This window comes from Pezoporus occidentalis, unplaced genomic scaffold, assembly GCF_034315485.1.
Source record: "Pezoporus occidentalis ecotype Australia unplaced genomic scaffold, CSIRO_AGI_Poc_V1 ctg132, whole genome shotgun sequence".
In the NCBI taxonomy this organism is placed as follows: Eukaryota; Metazoa; Chordata; class Aves; order Psittaciformes; family Psittacidae; genus Pezoporus; species Pezoporus occidentalis.
Window position 1 is genome coordinate 1,558,189 of NW_026913126.1, and position 21,277 is coordinate 1,579,465.

Below are 21,277 nucleotides of genomic sequence, written 5' to 3' on the forward strand. Positions count from 1 at the left end.
AAGCAAACATAACAAGCACTTCATGTTAAATATTAGCTTAATTAATACTTATTTCACTGAAAAGAAATTCTACTGAAATTCTAAGAATAAGGGACTTGAACTCACCAGGCGAGCGTGTGGGTTTCGGTGGTAATAAAGTTCTCTATATTCATCCATCCACACTTCAGCTGCACGCACACTGTTTGCCAGAGCTTTGGACCGTGAGTAGGGAGCTTGCTTGGGGAAAACGTGACCTACATGGGAGCAAGGGTGGATCTCAAGACTTCCTCCACACTGCCATATCTGAGCAAAGAATTGACATTGTGAGTCATTACTTTGAATCTTTGCAAGCAGAAGGATAACGTAACAATAAGTCTCTGTACGAACAACACCCCAAGAATATCACAGCACACTATAAGCAACACAGACAATAATTTTGTGTCTCATTTGATGAATAATCCTTGTGAACTCAGAGCAAATCACTGGGAGTAACAAGGAGATAAATCCATCTCTGGTTTTATATGGTGTGCAATTATTGCCTCCTTAGCTTTATTTCTCTGAAGGCATAAGAAACGGTCCACAATATTTCTGCAGGTCTCTGCTCTACAATTCAAGTTATACAGGCCTTATTTAAGCAAACAAACAAAGAAAGAACAGGAAAAAGATGAGAGACATGATTTTTGTCCAAATTAACCATGCAAATAGCAACCTTAGAAAGAAACTGATGATCAGTAACTGATTTCTTACCAGAAATCTTTGCCCATATTCTACTGGAAAAATGGTAAGGTTGACATAGCATTGGAGAATGGTAAGTTGTGCTCCCATTTCTATATGCACTCTTCAGAAGAGAGGCATAGGTACCTGGTCATAAAATAAAACTAACTTTTTTCATTGGAAAGCTAGGAAAGGAACTGAAGGCCCAACACATGAAAAGAAAAAGACAAATTCTGTAACTAGTTCATGGTGGTTAAACGAGCAAGAGTGAAATAACCTCCCCTATTTAAAGCAATATTCCTATTTGCTGTCAAGGAAAACACTTGAACCTGAATGTGGAATTGGAGAAACTCACTCTGTCCTTGTGCTCATACTCGTGCCTCTGGCTCCCCAGGTCAAGCTCCATCCCTGGTAGTGTTCAGAGCCAGGCTGGATGTAGCCTTGGGCAAGATGGTTTAGTGTGAGGTGTCCCTGCCCATGGCAGGGGGGTTGGAACTAGATGATCTTAAGGTCCTTTCCAACCCTAACTATTCTATGATTCTATGAAATTGTACACCCCTTGAGATAAAGCCCATAAATGACAACTGAGTGAATACATTAGCCTCAGCACTCTACAAATTTTTGTAATTGTCTCTTCTCTTTTCAAAACCACAGATTTTGGCAGTTCATCTATATACCTATACTTTCCCATCTGCCATTCTGTTCTCAAGTTTGATGTAATGAAAAGAAAGCACGGCTAGGTATTTCCTATGTAATATTGTGTGCTATCACAGTTTTGTTTCTGAAGGGTGCCCAAAACAGTTTCTGAAACTTAGTCATATGGAAGGAAAGGCAGAACATGCCACTACTCCTGAACAAACTATCACCAACAGCTCCAACAGACTTTCCACAGAAGATTTTTGAGAACTAGCACTCCAGCAAGCTAATTCTCCTAGTGTATTCAACCATGCATAGGTGACACCTCGTCTTTCCTTTGTAACTGGAGGACACAGGAAATTAGCTGGAAAATGCTTAAAGGGTAGAGGTCTGACAACATTCTTGTATAATGAATACATTTTTAATTACATGATATTCAAATAAACTCAGCAGGAGTGAAAGCTATGAGGAGGCAAATAAAACTTCTCTAACCTAACAATGACAAAAGTTCAAAAATTGTACTGAAGTTAAGAGGAAAACACATTATTCTACTCTCCTGTGAGAAAGTCTGATTTAAATGGAATAATATAGGCTGACCATAGCTCTGTTAAACTGCTGGCACAAAGAGAATTTCACAACAGCTGAATTTTCATTAATTAAAATTCTAAATTTCTCTACAAAATAACCATAGGTTGCTAAGCAATGCTTATTTAATTCTGCTTCTTTCATCAAAACAGTTCAAAACCACTCATCTTTCTATTACAAAAAAAAAAAAAAAAAGCAGATTACATATATTTCAGCTAAACAATCCCCATAAAGGTTTATTTTTACTTTAATGGAAAACATTTTGGCCTCTCTCTAAGATCAGGTACAAATTAACAGCCTTAAAATCCAGGAATTCAATAGAGAAACTAAAGTTGATCACTAAATGCTAAGTAAGTGACTCTGAAGATTTTCCCCTAAAATGATTTCAATCTTCTGTAACAAAGAAACACATTAGATTTAATGTATACTTCCATGCTCATGTGCATGCAAATGTGTTTCTTTATTAGGTCTGGCTACCTTGCAGCTCTCATTATAAAAGCGTACTTTTTCCTTCACTGTACAAGGAAACGAAGGTGACATTCCTTTTTACTTTCACTTTCATCTGGATGCATATAGACTACCGATATTTTCTTCTTTTCAGAGACAGACGGTGGCATTACGAAAAGCTACAATAAATGTTCAAGTCTTGCCTTGGCTACCCATCTCTGTCAGGGTCTCTGGTCAACTGATCTAATGCTGGGTCAATGAACTCCAAATTAGAGAAGCTCTGTAAACTCTACCATCTCCATTTTAATGTTTTAGGGCTCTGGAAGAATTACGAAATAAAAAATGGATGCCGACTCCCGAGCAAACTGGAAAGCACTCAGTTCCATTCCCCCTCTCTGCTCCAGTTTTGCTGGCTGGCTGGTGGCCGTGGTGCTCACCCCTGATCTGCTGAGAGCTGGGTGGCCAGAAGGGCCTCCCCAGCCACTCAAACCCATCCTGGGTGCTCCCGCCACAAGCCAGATTTCCAGACCCAGGCAGAAGGAAGCAGTACTAAATACCAAAAAAAAGATGACCCAAAAAGATTGGAAGCATATAATCCAGACTCATGGGCTATGAAATTTACTTATCAGTAAATAACTTTCCCTTTTTGCACATGCCTAGTTTTCTCTCATGCTGCAATGGTGGGTTGAAGGACAGAACACAAGGGTATCAAACGCCGGTCCCCAGAAACAAACTAACACTGCAGTGCTGCTATAGCAGGAACAAGAACGGGGGGGGAAGCTGGTTGCAGCTTCCCCCCCCGCCATGTACAGGAGGGAGAAGATGAAGAGGCATGTTTTGCATCCCTCAGAAGGAGACATTTCCATGCCCATTATGCTCATGAAGTGAAATTTTATCTACCCTAATAGCATTAAGCAATCCAAAATCAAGGCACATTGACTCGATCCTGCATTCAGCACACAGCTTCCATCTCTCTTAGTCATCATGCTTTTAGCTGAAGCTATGTCCTTGTTGCACCTCTCAAAACCATAGAGAATTTCTTCAGTTTAGAATAATTGAAATATGAGAAGGAGAGGCTCAAGGAAAAGTCCTTTCATTTCATCAGGAGAGGGTGGTGTTTTCAGAAACATGAAGAACAATAATTTACAGTGGTTTTCAGTACACCTGCTCCTAATTTTCAGGCCTGGTAGGTCTAGAAATAACAGAATTAAAACTGATTTATCCCTCTTGACCTTCTTGAGCACTATGAGCAGCCAGAAGAACACAATTAAGCAATACCACTGCATTCTGCTCTCTTTCACTGTAATCCTCACTGCAGGAAGTATAAGTACAGGGGCTCTATATCAAACAGAAGAAAGCATGTTGTGTACAACACCCACATTCTACTGGCAATCTGCACTAAAATTAACACACCCAGGCACATTCCACTGGCCGTCGCACAGCCTGTCCTGCAGAACTCTTGGCCTCCCAGAAGAGCAGCTCAATTCACCTGCAGCTTGCAGGCATCCACACTGGTCTCTCTGCTTCCTTGTTTGAGCACTTCTCTTAGCCTCTGTGAGCCATTTTCCCACTCTCAGCCTGGTGCACGGCAAACTGCATGCCTGTGGAGGCTGAAGGACTGTCCTGAGACCCCAGGCTTTAGCACCCATGTGCCATGTGGTCCGCCTCTGGCTCCTGGATATTCTGCTGCTGCTCTTTTTGTGTTTCGCCACGCTGAAGGACTAAAGGCACTGCTCAAACATGCTGCTCACCCCTTGGGGTCAAACACCTGGTCCAGGGGAAGTTGCGACATCAAAAATGAGACTTGCTGTCCGAGCCTGGTAGAGGTCAATGGATAATGGTACCTTGGGTCTAAAGCAGCAGCCAGTGCAGGGGCACTCCATGTCATACAGGGCAGGGTCAGACCTGTCCTGTCTCAAGCCTTGGTCTCCCTAAAAGTAGAAAGCCAAGACCTGGATGCAGAGAGGGCTATCTTCAAGGCTTTCTACAAGAAGCTGTATGAAGTTTCTACAATCCATTTCAGAGGAGAATCACTGCCATCTAGGGCAGTGCTACTCCTAACTACTGCTAGTTAGGGGGCAACCATATTGATACCACCAAAACTGTGACAGCCAGGGTCACAGAAGACTGCAGGCATTTCAGAAACGTTAAGTAGATTTTGTGATGAGTTGTCAACTGTGGCTGTTGTTGTTTCCAAGCTTGCTGCTTTGGGAGAAACATGCATTGGTGCAAATTTCTGCTGAGGCAGAGTGTGGATTGGCTAAGGAATGGCAGACATTTTGTGACCAACCCAGACGTCTTAGCCTTGGGAGATGGCAGTTATGAAGAATACAATTGAACAATGGACATGTGAGCCATTCCAGCTGTGTGGTCTTAGCCAAACTCTAAGTTAAGTTGTAAGGCCTGAACTCAAGTTCCCCAGGCTGCTAGGCCTAACCTTAGGCTACTAAAGGACAGCTATGTGCAGTAGAACAAGGAACTTGGCGTTTGCTCAAGGTTAACAAGATGTAGAAGCGGGATGGGAAAACTGTAAGATGTGTGCAAAAAGTAACAAATGGACAAGCTTTCAGCTAACCTATTATCTACTTCGAAAACGTGGGGACAGCACTTTTGAGCCAGTCAGAGTCTATATTGGTTACATCAGCTAGTCGTATAAACTATAAAAGCTGTTGATGTGTGTGAATAAATTTGGCAATCACTTGATCATATTGATCGTCTCTGTGTTGTCCGTGACTCCCGCATCAACAGCGGAGCATGTATGATTCCATGATTCTATGCAGTACCACTTTCAAAAGCAGCATCCTCTCTACCTCATGGGTGCTTGGTCTGGTTACACGTGCAACAGCAGACACAAACGAGCCTGCAAGAGCCAGCCTTGCTCAGGATATGCACATATCCAACATGCTTGCTACTGTTATGCTGTATTTGTGGGAGGTAATGTCATGCTCTCTGGTGTAGGCTGCTTCTAAACTGGCAGTCTCCTGTCTCTGTTTAGTTTTCTGCTGCAGGGTGTCATAGCTGAGAAACCAGAGAAACACAGCAAGGCCCAGGTCAGTAAGCATCTGTATCCAAAATGTGTGACTCTCTCACTGTCATCACCTCTCCCCGTCCTTCAGTAAGGAAGGAAAACAGGGATGGCATGCACTGCCAGGCTGCTTTCCAGTTTAACCTACCTTGGGTTGCAACTGATGATCAGCACAGCTTCTTTGGCTTCCAAGTAAAAGATGAATCTATTGCTACTGCTGGCTCCCTGAGCAGCGTCTCAAAAAGAGGTATAACAATAATTTCAACAAGAGCTATTTCACAGAACCTGACCTTGTGACTGAGCAAATATCCCATAGAAAGAAAATCCCTTCCAGTGGAAAGAGGGGACCTGCTGCAACAATCTATGTGGGCTACACCAGAACTGGAGACAGCTAGGAGATTCTTGCTTCAGAAGGTCACACTGCTGATGGAGATTGATAGGCTGTGCATTTGGACTTACAGGCCAGAAACATTTCCCTATGTGAGTAAGGAGGTGGTCATAAATTCAGATCAAACAGCAATTTCAGCTGAGAAACCCCCCTCCAGACAGAAGCCACATCAACTCCAGGTCTGTGCTTATTATCCTCCCTTATCCTTATCCTTTTCTTTCCTTATTTTTGTGCCCTCTTTGCTAGGATTTATGCACTACAGGCAGCAGGAGACAGGAACAGCAACCAGGAAGACTCCATGCTCCTCTGGTTAACAAGCAGACATCAAGTGAGACAGCCTGCTGATACCTCCTTTCTCAAGAAAGTGGTTTTGTAACATTACAGTGCTACTTAGCCATGAAATCTGGTGTCAGGTGGTAAAAAAAAAAAAAAAAAAATCAACACAAAGACATGAACCTGCCTCACACCTGAGCACTGGTCCCCAGTGGGGTACAGCTCTACAGTTCCTGGAGATTTTCCCCATCATCTTTTATAGCTTTATACAAACTTTTCCTGAAGTGAAACAGAAAAAAGTGTTAAAGAACTGCAGGGACTGGTGCATCCTGCCCCACTGGTAACTGCCACCTGCTGCCTCCTGCTCACTCCCATCAATCACACAAAGAGCCATGAGTCACATTAGGGAATTATACATGTTTCTTTCCAATGATACTCTTCAAGCCACAGAATATAAGCTTCATCTGCTAACATCACACCATTACTTAGATTTTATACTGGTGTTCAAAACAAAGGCATGTTTTTTTTTAAGGATTGTTTTTAAATGGCTATTGGGAAGGAAAAACAGCTACAACAAAGTGTGGGAACAAGGAAAAGATTCATATAAATATCTCCCAAAATACTCTCTTAACACTTGCTTACATTATAGCTATCTCACCAAGTAAAAGCGTGTGAAGAAAGACACAAAAAGCTTGTTTTTATTCTCAAGGAAAAAAAACACTTTCAATTGAGCCACTTACCCTGAATGAGAATTCAAGGTTTTCTCCTCCCCAGACTTCCATTCCTGTGTCATATGAACCAAGGTAATCAAAGTACTTCTTGCTCACAGAAAATAATCCACCTGCCATGGTTGGAGACCTACAAAAGAGAATAGTAACTCTGAATTGAATAAAAAAGCAAAACAATTAACAAACCAATGCAACGGAAAAAAAATACAGTGTATTTTTAGTTTCCGTTCACTGTCTTTGCTGGACACAAAGTAACAGCTATCAAACGGCGATCATCAGACCATTTAAGTTTACTTTTGTAGTAAAAAAATTGTACCTGAAACAATGAAATCAGAGAAAATAAACACTGTGTTAATATAAATTTTTGCAGTCACTGTGCCTTTGCAAGTGACAATAAATAACTTAAGTTTCTCACCTTCACAGAGTAGAACCAACTTTTTCTGTGGCAGAATTATGAGTCAGCTCTGAAATTTTAAGTGCGGTATCCTTATATATTTTACTTAAGTGATAAGTAAATATTTGTGCTTTAGTAATTAATAACAACTTTATTGATCCTCTATCAAGTGGAAAATCTCTCAGACATCAACTAAGCAGGATTAAGTAAATATAACCCTAAAGAGACTTTTCCTTCTAAGAAGATCTGCCCATCTGTATTTTTTTGGGGGAGGGGGGGAATCAGGGGTCAAGACCAGATCCTCATCAGACATCATAAGGGCCAGAGCTTCAGCAGACTTAAGGGATGTGCTTTCAGTAGGCTATTGTGTGCATATATAGACATAAACTTGTATTTGTTCAGTATTGTCCCTAATTGTTTGCAGTCTTAAAAAATTACCCTCTTTAACATGTCAAGCATACAATGCTGGTTGGAACTAAATTCATCTGACACTTCATGCATTTTACTGAACTGCTGTTGAGGTAAATACTAACAAATTCTATGTGCAGTGATCAGTTACTCTTAATCTGTCAAAACTAATTTTACCAGCCATCTTTTTGAAGCAACACTGTCTTACACTGTCATATGCTGTTTCAAAGAATGGAACGAGATGAGGTGAGACAGAAGGAAAAAACCCAAACTCCATAACCAGTCAAGCTCTTCTGTCTCACTCCAGATTTCATCTTTCCAAACATAGCTGTCAGTGACATTACTCTCAGCACTGCTGCTTTCTCCAGACACTTGCTGAGCCCAAAGTCCTTGGGCTAACCATGAAGATTTATCCCTCACCATTTTCCCCCTGGCATGCCAAATATAATTCTTCTTGTCATGGAGAATAAAAGCTTCATATTTATATCAAAGGCTTTAAAAACATTTACTCTACTTTGAAACTTTTTTTAAGGAGGATGTAGACTAATACATGTTGAGAAGATTAAATTACTGCCTCACTTTTCCAACTGAAAAAGCCCCTGCAGTTAAGTTCATTAATATTTGTGAAGTACGGGGTGTTATTATCATCATAAGTAACCCAGAAAAGACTGAGAAAAATTAATCATTCTGTATTTGTTGTAGTCCACAAGATATTATAAATATAAGCAAAGACTAACAAAATCGTGATGTTAAAAATGCCAAACACCTGATTAATTTCTTAAAATACACTGCTGAATACAGGAACCCTCAGCTATCTGGCTTTTTTCTATAGTGCCCATTTTCCAGATGTATTGCTTGTACTCTTTACCTTACCTCTCCTAAAAATACAGCATGGATTGATAAATAATATTGCCTGATTACAATTTGTCTTAACACAAAACTAAAACCCCCAAGACAGACATCCGTATGAGTTCCTGAGCCCTTAATAGAAACAATGGTGGGTAGAGCTGTACCATTTCCTCTCAATAAAGAACTGGCAAGCTAGTTCACCTTTGAAAAGAGCTCAAGAAACTACCACTATTACTACAGCTTAGATAAAGTCTTCAAAACTACTTCTGCCTCCTTACTAGTTGATGATTTTTGTCCATTTTCATCATTGACCATGATACATTTTTTAGAACATGGGTTAATCTGTTACAACCTTTCCATGTTCGAGTTTGCCTGCAGAAGCCAAGAGGTCACTTGTGCAATAAGGATTCTGTATGGAAGATTACAGAGGAATGTCAGCTTTAAGAGAAATATTTTTCCAGGAGTATGGTAAACTGGAGCTATTTAAAAAAGAATAAAAAAAAAGGGGGGGGGGGGGGGAACACGACTAAAAATATGTAAGTTTTAGTAATGTGTTCATTTCTCAATCTTTTTCAGCACCTGGCATTTCCAAGTGAAATCAAGAACGCTTGCAACATTCACAGTTTCAGAAGATGCATGAAATGTAACCTTATCACATCGGTCTTGGACTTCCTCCGCTTCTGTTCTCTTTCAGGGGTACTATGCCAAGTGAAGACCAGCCTCCAGTCAAATCCACCAATCTGTGGCTCACCAGCATTTCCCAAGTACTCAAATGTATTCCAGTCAATAACATCAATAACAGGGCAGACGACAGCAGATTCTTCTTCTGCAATCCTAGTATGGTTTTAAAGGAAAGGGTGACTTCCATTAGAAACTTATCCCAGAAACTGTAACTGTCAAGAACAGAGAATTCCTGAATACCAAACAGTTTTAACTCTTTTACAGTTCAGGCTGCAATACAAGGAGATAACGGCTACCAGAATAACTACCAACTTCTTGCTGAGGATGCATCAGGAGGATACATCACGATGGACTCGGCCGTAGGCACCTGGGAAGCATCAATCTTCCTGGACAGTGGAGGCAAGGTATGCCAGATGGCTTGAGATAACACATTCAGCATCTGGCTTGGCTGCCATTGCTAGCACCACATTCTCAACAAAAATGTCTATTTTGTTTTATACAGGCAGCTGTGTTTAAGATATTAAGAGAGCAGCATGATTATATAGTTCTGCAAAGTTGAATAGCTAGCTAGCCTCTTGGCCCTTAAAGTCACGGTTGCTCTTGTGGCTGTAATCATCTGCAAAAAGTTATACTGAATACTACAACAGTAACTCAAAAAGAAGCCATGAGCTCAAACAAAAAGCCACCCAGCATGGGAATTAGATCTCCAAAAGTGAAACATACGCGAAGGAGGCCTCCAGAAACCCTGGCAACATAGATGATAAAAAGGAGAAACAAGGTAGTGCTGCAGAATAACATACCTATCAGCAAGGCCGATCTAAAGATAGTTAAGCTCTTTATCATACTACAAATACATCAGAGCTGACAATGTTTCCTGCAGGTCTACTTCTACAAGGACATAAACCCCTTCCTCCATTTTCTCATTACCACGCAGGGCCTTCTGGATCCCTTTCCAAAAGCATTTCCCTTACAAAAGGCAGTGGGATTCTTTGCTTTCGCCTCAACCTCTCCAAAGGACACCCCCCAATACTAGGAGAGAGAAACTTCAAGAATGCAAGCTCAAGCTGTTCTCTTAAATCACTCTTTAGCAATCTTCTCTACACTAGTCTCAGATATCTCCCATTAGTTCAATGAAACAAAGTGACTTATTTGACTTTCAAATTCTTGTACTTATTTTAGCCCTGATTTTCCGATATGCATACTCCAGAGAAGAAGGAAAACTGAATGCATCATATTGCCAAACAAGGAAGAGATGTGAGGTATCTGTCATTCAAAAGCAGCTAGTTTCTCATGAGATTATTAAGCTTAAAACCCACAGGCTGACCAAAGGGCTCCAACTGTGAAATTAGAGCAGCCTGTGATAGTTAAATGCATCAGAGAAAAGCAGTGACTCCAAAGAAGTATTGTCTGAGCTGAGACAGAATGCCTTAAGTATGAAATGGTCTCTTGTTGCCAGAGGGAAGATGCAACACAGCTGTTTTCTTCTTTATAATCTCCCATTGAAATCTTGTTTGGTAGAGCACACAAAAGGGTTTATACAAATATTGCTATCTCCTGTCTCACTCGCATACAACTTATGTACAAAGCAATGAGAATGATACGTACACAGAGGGAAAAAAATCCCAATAAAATGTAAAAACGCTTTGTTGCTCCTGTAAATGAAAAGGAGTAAAGATTAGTAGCTGGCACATTATTTCAGTTATGAAAGGAAACAGGTAAGTGAAAGGGCATCACCTTTTCTGTAAGTTAAGAATTAACTAGATAATACAATCCACAGGCAGCTTACAAATACAACTATGTTTGCACTGCAAAATGCTAACACTGTTGTACTGCTCCCACACATTTGAGTCAGATACACCATGCAAACATCCCCTTAGAGATGTATGTCTGCATCTGTAGCTAGAAAGGCAAAAATTCCAAGACACATCCTATGCTAACTTTCTACAGCAGGTGAATTACTGCCCTTAAAATTATCCCAATCCTTCCTCAAGATTGCCATCTAGTGGTTTGCTGAAGAAGTGAATAAATTACAGAACCATCTGTAACATACCAGCTATGTATCGGTATTTTTTTCAGAAGACAGTCTTTAAAACTATGCTTATTCTTTGCTTTTTACCCTTTTCCCTTTGGTCACACTATCTAAATTATTCATAGCTAACCCACAGTAATCTGGAATATACTTGGTGTGAAAGTCAGAAACAAATTAAATATGACAATTTATAAATTATTCTAGATACGATTTCAAATGGGCATGCAGAGTTGGAGAACACAAGTTCCACTAGGAATCAGAAAGACCTGCATGCCTCATGACAGCCTCTTCTTTTGAAAATCTCTCTCCAGTTTGCACAGGGCTGTTTTTAACAGTCCTTCTCTGAAGCTTACAGAACCTGGTGGGAAACTTTACAAGATGCAAATTGAGCCTCTGACCTTGAGGAAAGGATTGTACTGTATCTATCAGTATCTGCTAATAGCATCCAAAGGGGTGAAGACATAAGCTTTATGCTTTCAGCACACAGGGCAAAAGCAACACAGCCTTGTGCATATGATGTAGGGGCAGCAGCAAGGTGTAGCAGTGGCTAACTGACAGCAAGAAGTGTATGGCTGCTGACTACACGAGTGAGGCTTTACGAATATAGTAATTATTCCGAGTTGTAATAGAGAGCTGATATTCCATTTTTTAGGGGGTTTTGTTGGGGATTGGGGGAGTATTTTGTGTTTTGGTTTGGGGTTTTTTTGGGGGGGTTCTTTTTTTTTTTTTACTAATGGAAGTTTTCTGAGCTGCCTGACCTATCTGCAGTACAGATAAAAAACTACATAGCTGAACAGTGCATGGCAGATGGTGTCCAAGCAGAAATCAGTATTGACATATTAACTCCTCCCTATCAGTTCTGATGCTCCATATCAGAACTGGTTTGGAAAATGGATTCACTCAGGACTTGGAAGATGGAAGTTTACTGACTTCTATTCCAATCTGCTTACGTGCATGTTGTCCTGCATTAGGGGATGCATCTTTTCAGACCTTCTTATCCACCATCCAGGCTGAGAGAAGAAACTACACTTCCCAAGATAGTTTCAAAGCTGGGGGAGCATTCCTCTTCCTCAAAATAAAACTTTCTCTTTTCTGAAGAAAAAGAGCAGGCTGGAGCAAACAAAAATCCACCTCCTGATCTTCCACACTTCCATTTGCTACCCGACCTCCAGGAGACAAACACTCACAGTGCCTAAGGGACCAGACTGTGGTAACCTTCAGTAAATGTCTGCACGGAGTCATTTTTTCCACCTCAGAAGCATGCCAAACTGTCTCTTCTCCCAGAGCATCACCTCACCTTGCCAGCAGCGGCTCCAGCCAGCCCTCGTGGCATTCACAGTGGCAGTCCAGGAACGTCAGTATGTCTCCTTTTGCCACAGATGCACCTAGCAGCCGGGCTCGAACCAGGCCCTCTCGCTTGTTTGCACGGATAAGACGCACCTTGCGCAAGCCAGCCACATAGTTTTCCAGAGTCTCCTTTAAATGTTCTGGAACAGAAACAACAACAGAAAAAGACAAAAAAAAAAAAAAAAAGTTCTGGAATGATTGGTTTAGGTCATGCCACAGAAAGCTCCTTTTTTTCAGGAGCATATTACTCATGCAGTGAATCTTAAACTCTGATTCTGCTACACTGTCCGTGTTAGGAAGGGACAAGGAAAAAGCACAGAACTTGGATGGATGCAGATCACAGTTACTTTTAAGAAACTGAGTGCTCCATATTCTCCTCTGTGATTAGTTTTCAAATTTTTAAGTGCTTCTAAAACATTATGTGAAACTTTCCATGTTAAAGTTCTATTCTTAACACAATTCATGTGTGGCGGAAAATGCCACCATTATCTTTGTGTCCCATAATTGAAAAGAAACATAACCAGGTAGCTCTCACTATACTAGACACCAGGGCAACCTTAGAGCAATTGAAATTTGCCCAAATTAGGAAACCTGAAATGCTCTGATCAACCTGTAGGTTATCTATACGTGCAAGCAGTCATGTTACAACACAGCAAATGTGCTTCCCTATTCTAAACTAAATTTGGTCCAGAAGTGAAATATTTCACCGGCATGCTACAAGAAAAACTATTTTCCAGTTAGATGCCTATGTTGTACCATTTTATGGCATGTTACTCAAACTACCTATCTTTTTCTCCCATGGACTGGCTGACTAAAAAAAACCCATCAACAATCAACATTATTTAGGATTATTCTTCCTACCTTTGTCACTGTAATCATCTACAAGGATAATTTCTTCCAAAAGTATATCTGGAGATGTCTCAAGAACACTATGAACAGTTCGTAGAAGTGTTGACCAAGCCTCATTATAGAAAGCTATCACAACAGAAGTCTTCGGCAGGCTGTAATAATCATACTTTTTCTCTCTGCATCTGTAAGGGAGGGGATTACATTTAGTATAGTGCAAAAACATTTGATAATCTTCAGAAAACTATTTTCAAATACAGATTTTGTATGCTACTTATTAACTGTAAGCAAGAACATATAAAGGATATTAAAAGAACTGTATGTACTTGGAGAAGTCATGCTAACACCTTCAGGAAACTAGTCTTCCAGAAGTCCCATTTCTGCACCAGCATTATGACTAAAATTCTGCAACCCCCTCAATGTCTAAAAAGAAAAATAAAAGGAGATATTCTGGGCTGGTGTATGTGCAGTAGCCTTCTTTGCACAATATTACCTCAAGCAGAAGAACAAGCAATGGCCAAAACATGCCTCAAATAATAGAAAGAAAAATAAAACCTAAGTGCAGTAAAAACAGTAGCATAAATTACTGATAATTTGTGTTTTGGAAAACAAAACAAGTGCTAGATCGCAAAAATATAACTGTGAAGGAACAGCAACATAGAAAGAAATCAGCAACAGAACTGAGACGTATGTTCACTGAAGCAGAATTTGGGAAGACCACAGAACTGCCAAGATATAATAGTGAAATCAGCAAAAATCACACAGACATAAAAATGCATGTTTTGGCTCTGCGGAGAGCCAGGAAGTTTGCAAACCTTTGGATTAAGCTCCAGAATGTATTTCCTATAAATACACACATATATATGAATTTCCCTAAATGAACATAAGGATGCCATGAAACTTACAGCTGCACCAAATGTGTAAATTGATAAAGATTTCCCTTGTCTGAAAGAATTTTAAAATAATGACAGTGTTTATTACCATTTCTTCCGTTTTCTTGAAGCATTCTGTATGAGCAGCTTTCTTTAAAACCAAGAGAAATGGTTTAGAGATGCTTGATTTTTCTTATACCTTAAGCTTTCTGCCTGGACTCAGTGGGGCTTGTAAGGGGCAGAAGGACACACTTCAGCTTCTTCTGACTGCTAGATCACAATAGATACTGAAGCAGGTAGGACATCCCTCCTACTAAACCAGAACAGCAGCAAGTCCTCCAAAAGAACAAAGAAGGAAACCAAAGCTGACCAGTAGAAAATGTGACAGTAAAACCCCTTAGGTTGATTTAGGGGAATCAAAATTTGCCAAAACACCCAGAAATTTACATTAAAAGAAAACTGCTTACTGACAGCATATTGAGAATATATTTTACTAGCCGTTTGATGCTGATGTGTTTGCGATAAAAACTTACAGGTGTCTTTAAAGATTAAGCAATACTTATTAACATCTGTGGTGGAGAAAGAAACTAAAAAAGTCTAAATATTCATAAAATTAAAATTCTTATGAGGAAAATATCAAGTACTTCAGTAATATATACCTAAAATGCCATCCAGAGGGACCCTGACACGCTTGTGAGGTGGGCTAATGTCAACCTCATGAAGTTCAACCAAACAAAGTGTAAGGTCCTACACCTGGGTCAGAGCAATCCCAGGCACAGCTACAGGTTGGGAAGAGAAGAGATTCAGAGCAGCCCTGTGGAGAAGGACTTGGGGGTGTTGGTTGATGAGAAAATGAACATGAGACTGCTTCAGTGTGTGCTCGCAGCCCAGAAAGCCAACCATATCCTGGGCTGCATCAAAAGGAGCGTGACCAGCAGATCAAAGGAGGCGATCCTGCCCCTCTACTCTGCTCTCGTGAGACCTCACCTGGAGTATTTTGTGCAGTTCTGGTGTCCTCAACATAAAAAGGGCATGGAACTGTTGGAACAAGTCCAGAGAAGGGCCACGAGGATGATCAGGGGACTGGCGCACCTCCCGTGTGAAGACAGGCTGAGAAAGTTGGGGCTGTTCAGCCTGGAGAAGAGAAGGCTGCATGGAGACCTCATATCAGCCTTCCAGTATCTAAAGGGGGCCTATAGGGATGTTGGAGAGGGACTCTTCATTAGGGAGTGTAATGACAGGACAAGGGGTAACGGGTTAAATCTTAAACAGGGGAAGTTTAGATTGGATATAAGGAAGGAGCTCTTTACTGTAAGGGTGGTGAGGCTTTGGAATGGGCTGCCCAAGGAAGTTGTGAATGCTCCATTCCTAGCGGTGTTCAAGGCCAGGTTGGACAAAACTTTGGGCTACATGGTATAGTGGAAGGTATCCCTTTCCATGGAAGGGGGGGTTGAAACTCAATGATCTTTAAGGTCCTTTCCAGCCCAAACCATTCTGTGATTCTATAAAATTAGGAAGTAATGAGGATAAATGACACTTGGGCAGAGGAGGCCCACAGAAGGCTGCTTCTCAAAGATGAAAGGAATGCTGTGCAACAACACTCATTGTATATGATGTTTATGCATGCATACACCATACAGATATACACAGACAGGTAAATACAAATACACACATTGATACAATGAAGTACAAAAATTCCCATCTTTCCAAGCTGTAACCCGTCCTGAAGCAAATAGGGGCATCCACACAGAGAACTGCTTCACACCAATGCCTGGTGACAGAAGTGATTTATTTTGGCAAATGCTCCTGTATGAATACATGAAAAAGGAGTCACATTTTAATTAACTTTTTTTTAACACAGAAAAACCTACTGTATGAATACAGTTTTAGAAATACATGTTTACTTTAGTCTACTGAAAAACATTTATATTCAGTACTGCCAGGAAAAAATTCTTCTTCTATGTCACAGTCACTTATACCAGGTAACTTCAGTTAATTTCTTCACGAAAATGGGATAATCTTTACCTACCCATTTTAGAACACCGAAAGAAAAAAAAATAAATAAATCAAAAAACTCCAGGAAAGCTTTCTCTGGAAAATACATCAGAAAGATTCATGGAATAATACGCTTGTATTCCATTATTTAAAAAAGGAAATCCAAAAGGTCTAAAGAAGTTGATAAGCCTAATTATAGACTAAAGAATTCAATGGATTTGCCTGAAAATTATATGCTGGAGATGGGAAACATAATTTGGCACAGAGCAAGGCAATCCCCAAACTGTTTGTGATTCACTGTGCATAGCTGCCTCCTTCACTGTGTATACACCACACTGTGGGAAAAGGGCAGCCTCCTGGGGGACATACCGGAGTACACATTTCTTAGGTTTCTGAATTCAAGAAAGAGGACTATTTAATAGCTCCATGGTGGAAGGCAGCACACAAGTGCAGAGAAGTGTCACTCCAAGGCAGCAGGGCAGGCTGCTGGCTGGCATAGCCACTCTGCACAGAGATGTGCCTAGATCCCTTGCTGCCTACTTACCCCAACAGGCTGGTGGGACAATGCCAACAACAGTCTGAAGAAAGAAACCATCTCTCACCTTGAGTATTGAAATACAGATAGCACAACTGAAAGCATAGCCCTTAAGTATATTTAACTTTATTCTGGGGAAATACAGCATTCAGTTCCCAACATAAGGAGGGCATGGACCTGCTGAAGCAAGTCTAGAGGAGGGCCATGAAGATGATTATAGGGCTGGAGCACCTCCCCTGTGAATACAGGCTGAGAAAGTTGGGGTTGTTTCGCCTGAAGAAGAGAAGACACTGGGGAGACTATAGGAGAGCCTTTCAGTAACTAAAGGGGGCCTGTAAGAAAACTGGGGAGGCACTTTTTATAAGGGCAGGCAGTGACAGGACAAGTTATAATGGCTTTAAGCTGAGAGAGAGTAGAATTACATTAGCTATGAGGAAAAAAACCTTTACTGTGAGGGTGGTGAGGCACTGGAACAGGCTGCCCAAAAACAATGTGGCTGCCCCACCCCTGGCAGTGTTCAAGGCCAGGATGGACGGGGCTTGGAGCAACCTGGTCTAGTGGACCATGCCCCTGCCCATGGCAGGGAGGTTGGCACTAGATGATCTTTAAGGTCCCTTCCAACCCAAACCATTCTATGAAAACTAATCATCACATATTGACAAACTAAAACTGCAAAACTTTTACTTTAAAAAGAAAACCAAAAAATACAGTTACTGAACTCCGATGCATATTTGCATGATTATCTCAGAATTAATTTCCAAGACATATATTCCTTACTAGACTGATACAAGATCTCAATTGTTCGCAGTCTTGAATGTTGTTGCTGAAACAAAGCGCACTTTTCCTCATCTTTCTCTACTGAAAGAAATTTCAGAGACTTTTGCTAAATCTTAAAAAATAATCCCACTGGGGAGACCACAAACCAAAAGCATTTAAACCCTGGAAAAATAATAGTGTAAGAAAATCTAAAAACCCCTAAGGGATCCCTGAAATGGAAATACTTAGAAGTGTTGTTGAATAAAAATTAAGCAGCATGCACATGGACACTAAATGTTACCACTTCACAAGACATATAAGCTTCAAAAAAAAACACTAAAAGTATGAAACCTGACAAAGCCCAGTAGTCATAATTCATCTTTCCCATTTCCCAAGTCCTATTTACAACAGAACTACCTTAGCAAATCTGTATCCACCTTCGTAAACTTCAGGATGTATTTTTAGTCTCTGTGTGTATCCAAGCTCCTACTTTCCAAGTGAATCTATTCACTCCTACTTTGGGTTATGTAGAAAAACAAATGCATTATGAGTTACAGTAATGTCATTAAAATGACAGGGAGGATACAAACTGAACAGCACTCCCAAAGTATGCTTTTGCAGATACCGGGAATGTGCATTTATATTCCCTGTACTGCAAGCTGCTTTTGGCTTCTGACTAAGGCACTCTTCAGTGCCACCCTTCGACGTGTAACACTGCCCTTTCCCAATACAGGGAATCATGTTAAGACAAGACTAATTGCATTTCACATTAGGCATCTAAAAGCTAGGTGCTAACTTTGATCTAATCATCTGGACATCTGTCCTTAAAGACAGATCCAGAAGGCGACTCACCTCACCGTCCTTAAGCCATTGGCACAGACAACCAGTCCTTTGTGGATTCCCTTCTCCCCCTTGTCTATAGAACAGATAACTTTCCTACAACTAAAGTTAAATGACAGGAAACCACCTATAATCCACAAAACAAACACCCAAGTGAAAAAACGTATGCATGTTGAGTGAATTCATTTTCTTCAGAGAAGTACACGTATCTCCCTCCAGTCAAGCTGATTTTGGAAAGTTACTAGGTAACAGAATCAGTCACTTAGGAAGATCTTACTGTCATCACATATGAGCAACCTTTTTTGGAGCCAGCAAAAGAAAGGCATAAAGTTTTAAATAGGACTCAGATGTCACTGAAATCCACTGATATAGAATAGATAACAATGATAACAGATAATGCAATGCAAAGGAGTGACACCTGCTCAGCCTCTGCCCTCCAACAGCTCCTGTTCTCTGCTGCCCCACAGGCAGAGTCCTTGTGCGTGGCAGAGCTGCACCAGAAAAAAACACAGCCAGGATGGCCCTAACCACTTCCCAGGGAGTGGGTTGGGACACTGCCCTGCTCCAGCACCATCCTGCTTCTGCATCCTCCTCCATTTCCTTCAGGCATTCTCTGACACAGTCGGTGGATGTACCAGGAATCCTCCTGTTTTATCACTGTGGCTTAAAAGACAGGTATCAAACAAGAAATGCCAAAAAGACATAGCTTTTGTTTATCAATGTATACTACACCAAACATCTACATTTTTAAAGTCTAACTGTATTCATCCACAAATCTTTAGATGGGGAAAGGAAAGAGAATAATGCTGGTACATACCTGAACACAAACTTAAAACCACGTTCACTATGTACCATCTTTCCTGGATCTTTCACTACAGCATCTACTCAAACATCTAACTCCATAAAATACAAACTGAAGCAAAGCATGTAAAGATGTATCATCATACATCCACATTCCTGTGGTTGTTTTATCTTTTTACACTGTGTTTGCAAGTCATGGTCTAACTGAGACTATAAAACTGACAAGTTTAATAATTTAACCTTGGAATCTACTACTCTACAAAGTCTTCTGTTAGCAAGTTCTAAAATAGGTTATTTATTAGAAACTGAGGAGACATCAGTCAGGAAATGCCTAAACAAAATTAAATGGGCTATTTTGGAATACATTTGTGCCAATTAATGTAGTCACTCAATTTATTTCATTGTAAGGAGCTGTTTCTCTTAGAGATGTGTATCTATACACAAGGAGAGAGACTATGAATGCGTGCACACCAGGCATGCTGCCACGAGTTAATTAGGAGTGGTTGCTGACATACTTTTATGTAAGACTTTCACCACAAGTGAAACAATACAGCAAGAGAAAAAACATTTTTAACCTCCAAATTTGATGCTCTATAAGCAAAGTTCTTCATATTTTAAGAAAAAATATGAAATATTTTGTGAGTTTTCAAAGATTTGTTACAAATAGAATCTGTTCATAAATTATTTAATGTTTTCTAAAGATAGGCTATATGTTTTGCTTTTGAAGTTTCAATGCAAATGCCAGAGAATACAGGCAAGTTCAAGATTGCATAGCTTCTCTCAAGAAGATCAAAAGAGCACGTGTCACTGCTGCATCTGACTTAACGTGATTTAAGTGACTAGGGTATGTGACATTGCCATATGTGCACCATCACAGTGTCACGTAGCAAACACTGCTAGGGTCCTACTTCAGGCTGGGTTTCACACAGTGGGCTAGGAACCAGGCTTGCTGGGTTTATTATGGTGGGCTGTGGACATGCTGACTCACAACACAACCTCCTTTTCCTTTGAACAGAGTTAAGGCATTTAAATAAACAGCAGATGCCCTTTTAGTAAGAAGTGTGCTCAAACATAGCATTTTGTAGGCTGAAAATTAATATGACTGATCTAGAATAATGGCAGCAGCCATGGGCATCTCAATCTAGTTTTACCTTATCATTTAAGTTGGAAAAGACCTTCAAGATCAGACTCCAATCACTAACCCAGAACTGCCAAGTCCACTGCAAAACCATGTCCCTAAACAACACATCTACAAGTCTTTTAAATACCCTCAGGGACAGGCACCTTCTCCACTCTGTATTAAACTGCAGAGTCAGCAATGAGGACTCAGGGGTCTGCACGTATCTTCACTCAAGAGAAAACACCTCCTTCTCCCATCCTCACAAAGCCACAGCAAAGGAAACAGCTGTGCTGGGGTCCTCTTCTTGCCCTTTCTCTACTTCTCCCTTCCCCCCTGCTCCCAGCAGCAGCAGCAGCTTAGGGTTCAGCAGGTCTACCCACGAGCATCCTAAGCTCACCAGCACAACACAGGTCACAGAGCTGGTTTCTGAGCCACCGTGCAGTTACCGAGGCCATGTTAACTGCTCCAGGCTGACCATGTGTTTGAACAGCCAAATCTCACCCCTCCCTGGGGAAGGCAACATATGGGTAAAATCTAGCACATGAGCCAAAAGCAACATAGCCCTACTGCATCAAAACCTGAGATACAGAAGTGTGGCGTTTCCAGTGGAATTAAAGGTTATGATAAAGCAGATAATTCTTACCTCCTCCAAATACTACCCAACTTTTCATGCTCATTTATTTTTTCACATAAAAACTGCCTTGAGCCAACTGTCAGTCCTGGGGTTTGGAAAGGGGAGACACCAAAACCCAGAAGTGTCTTAACTGCACATGGGAAGGCTGCAGCTGGTTTTGCACACCTGCTTACCCCAGGTGTGTTCAGGTATTACAGAAGAAAGTAATGACGTTGACAGAAGGTGTGTCTTGGTCCAACTAGCAAAGCAGATAGCAGCAAGGTGCTGATAACTGACAAAATGGTTGAATTACCAGGGGAAGGCTGGAACACATAAGCAGTGCGAACTACAGCAGTGCTGGCCCACACTTCCCCATCACTCAGTCCCAGCCTGAGCAAATGCTCCCTAAATTGTGT

At 40.9% G+C, this 21,277-nt stretch overlaps 1 protein-coding gene across 1 annotated transcript in view; it reads right to left on the reverse strand.

Annotated features, from left to right (window-relative positions):
- Positions 1-21,277, reverse strand: part of GALNT12 (polypeptide N-acetylgalactosaminyltransferase 12) — a 50,894-nt gene that overhangs the window by 22,237 nt on the left and 7,380 nt on the right. The window contains exons 2-6 of the mRNA XM_062608976.1: positions 13,345-13,514; positions 12,434-12,623; positions 9,075-9,260; positions 6,788-6,905; positions 106-282 (exon numbers count right to left, since the gene is read on the reverse strand). Coding sequence (XP_062464960.1) covers positions 106-282; positions 6,788-6,905; positions 9,075-9,260; positions 12,434-12,623; positions 13,345-13,514 — 841 coding nt within the window. The remainder of the gene's footprint in view (positions 1-105; positions 283-6,787; positions 6,906-9,074; positions 9,261-12,433; positions 12,624-13,344; positions 13,515-21,277) is intronic.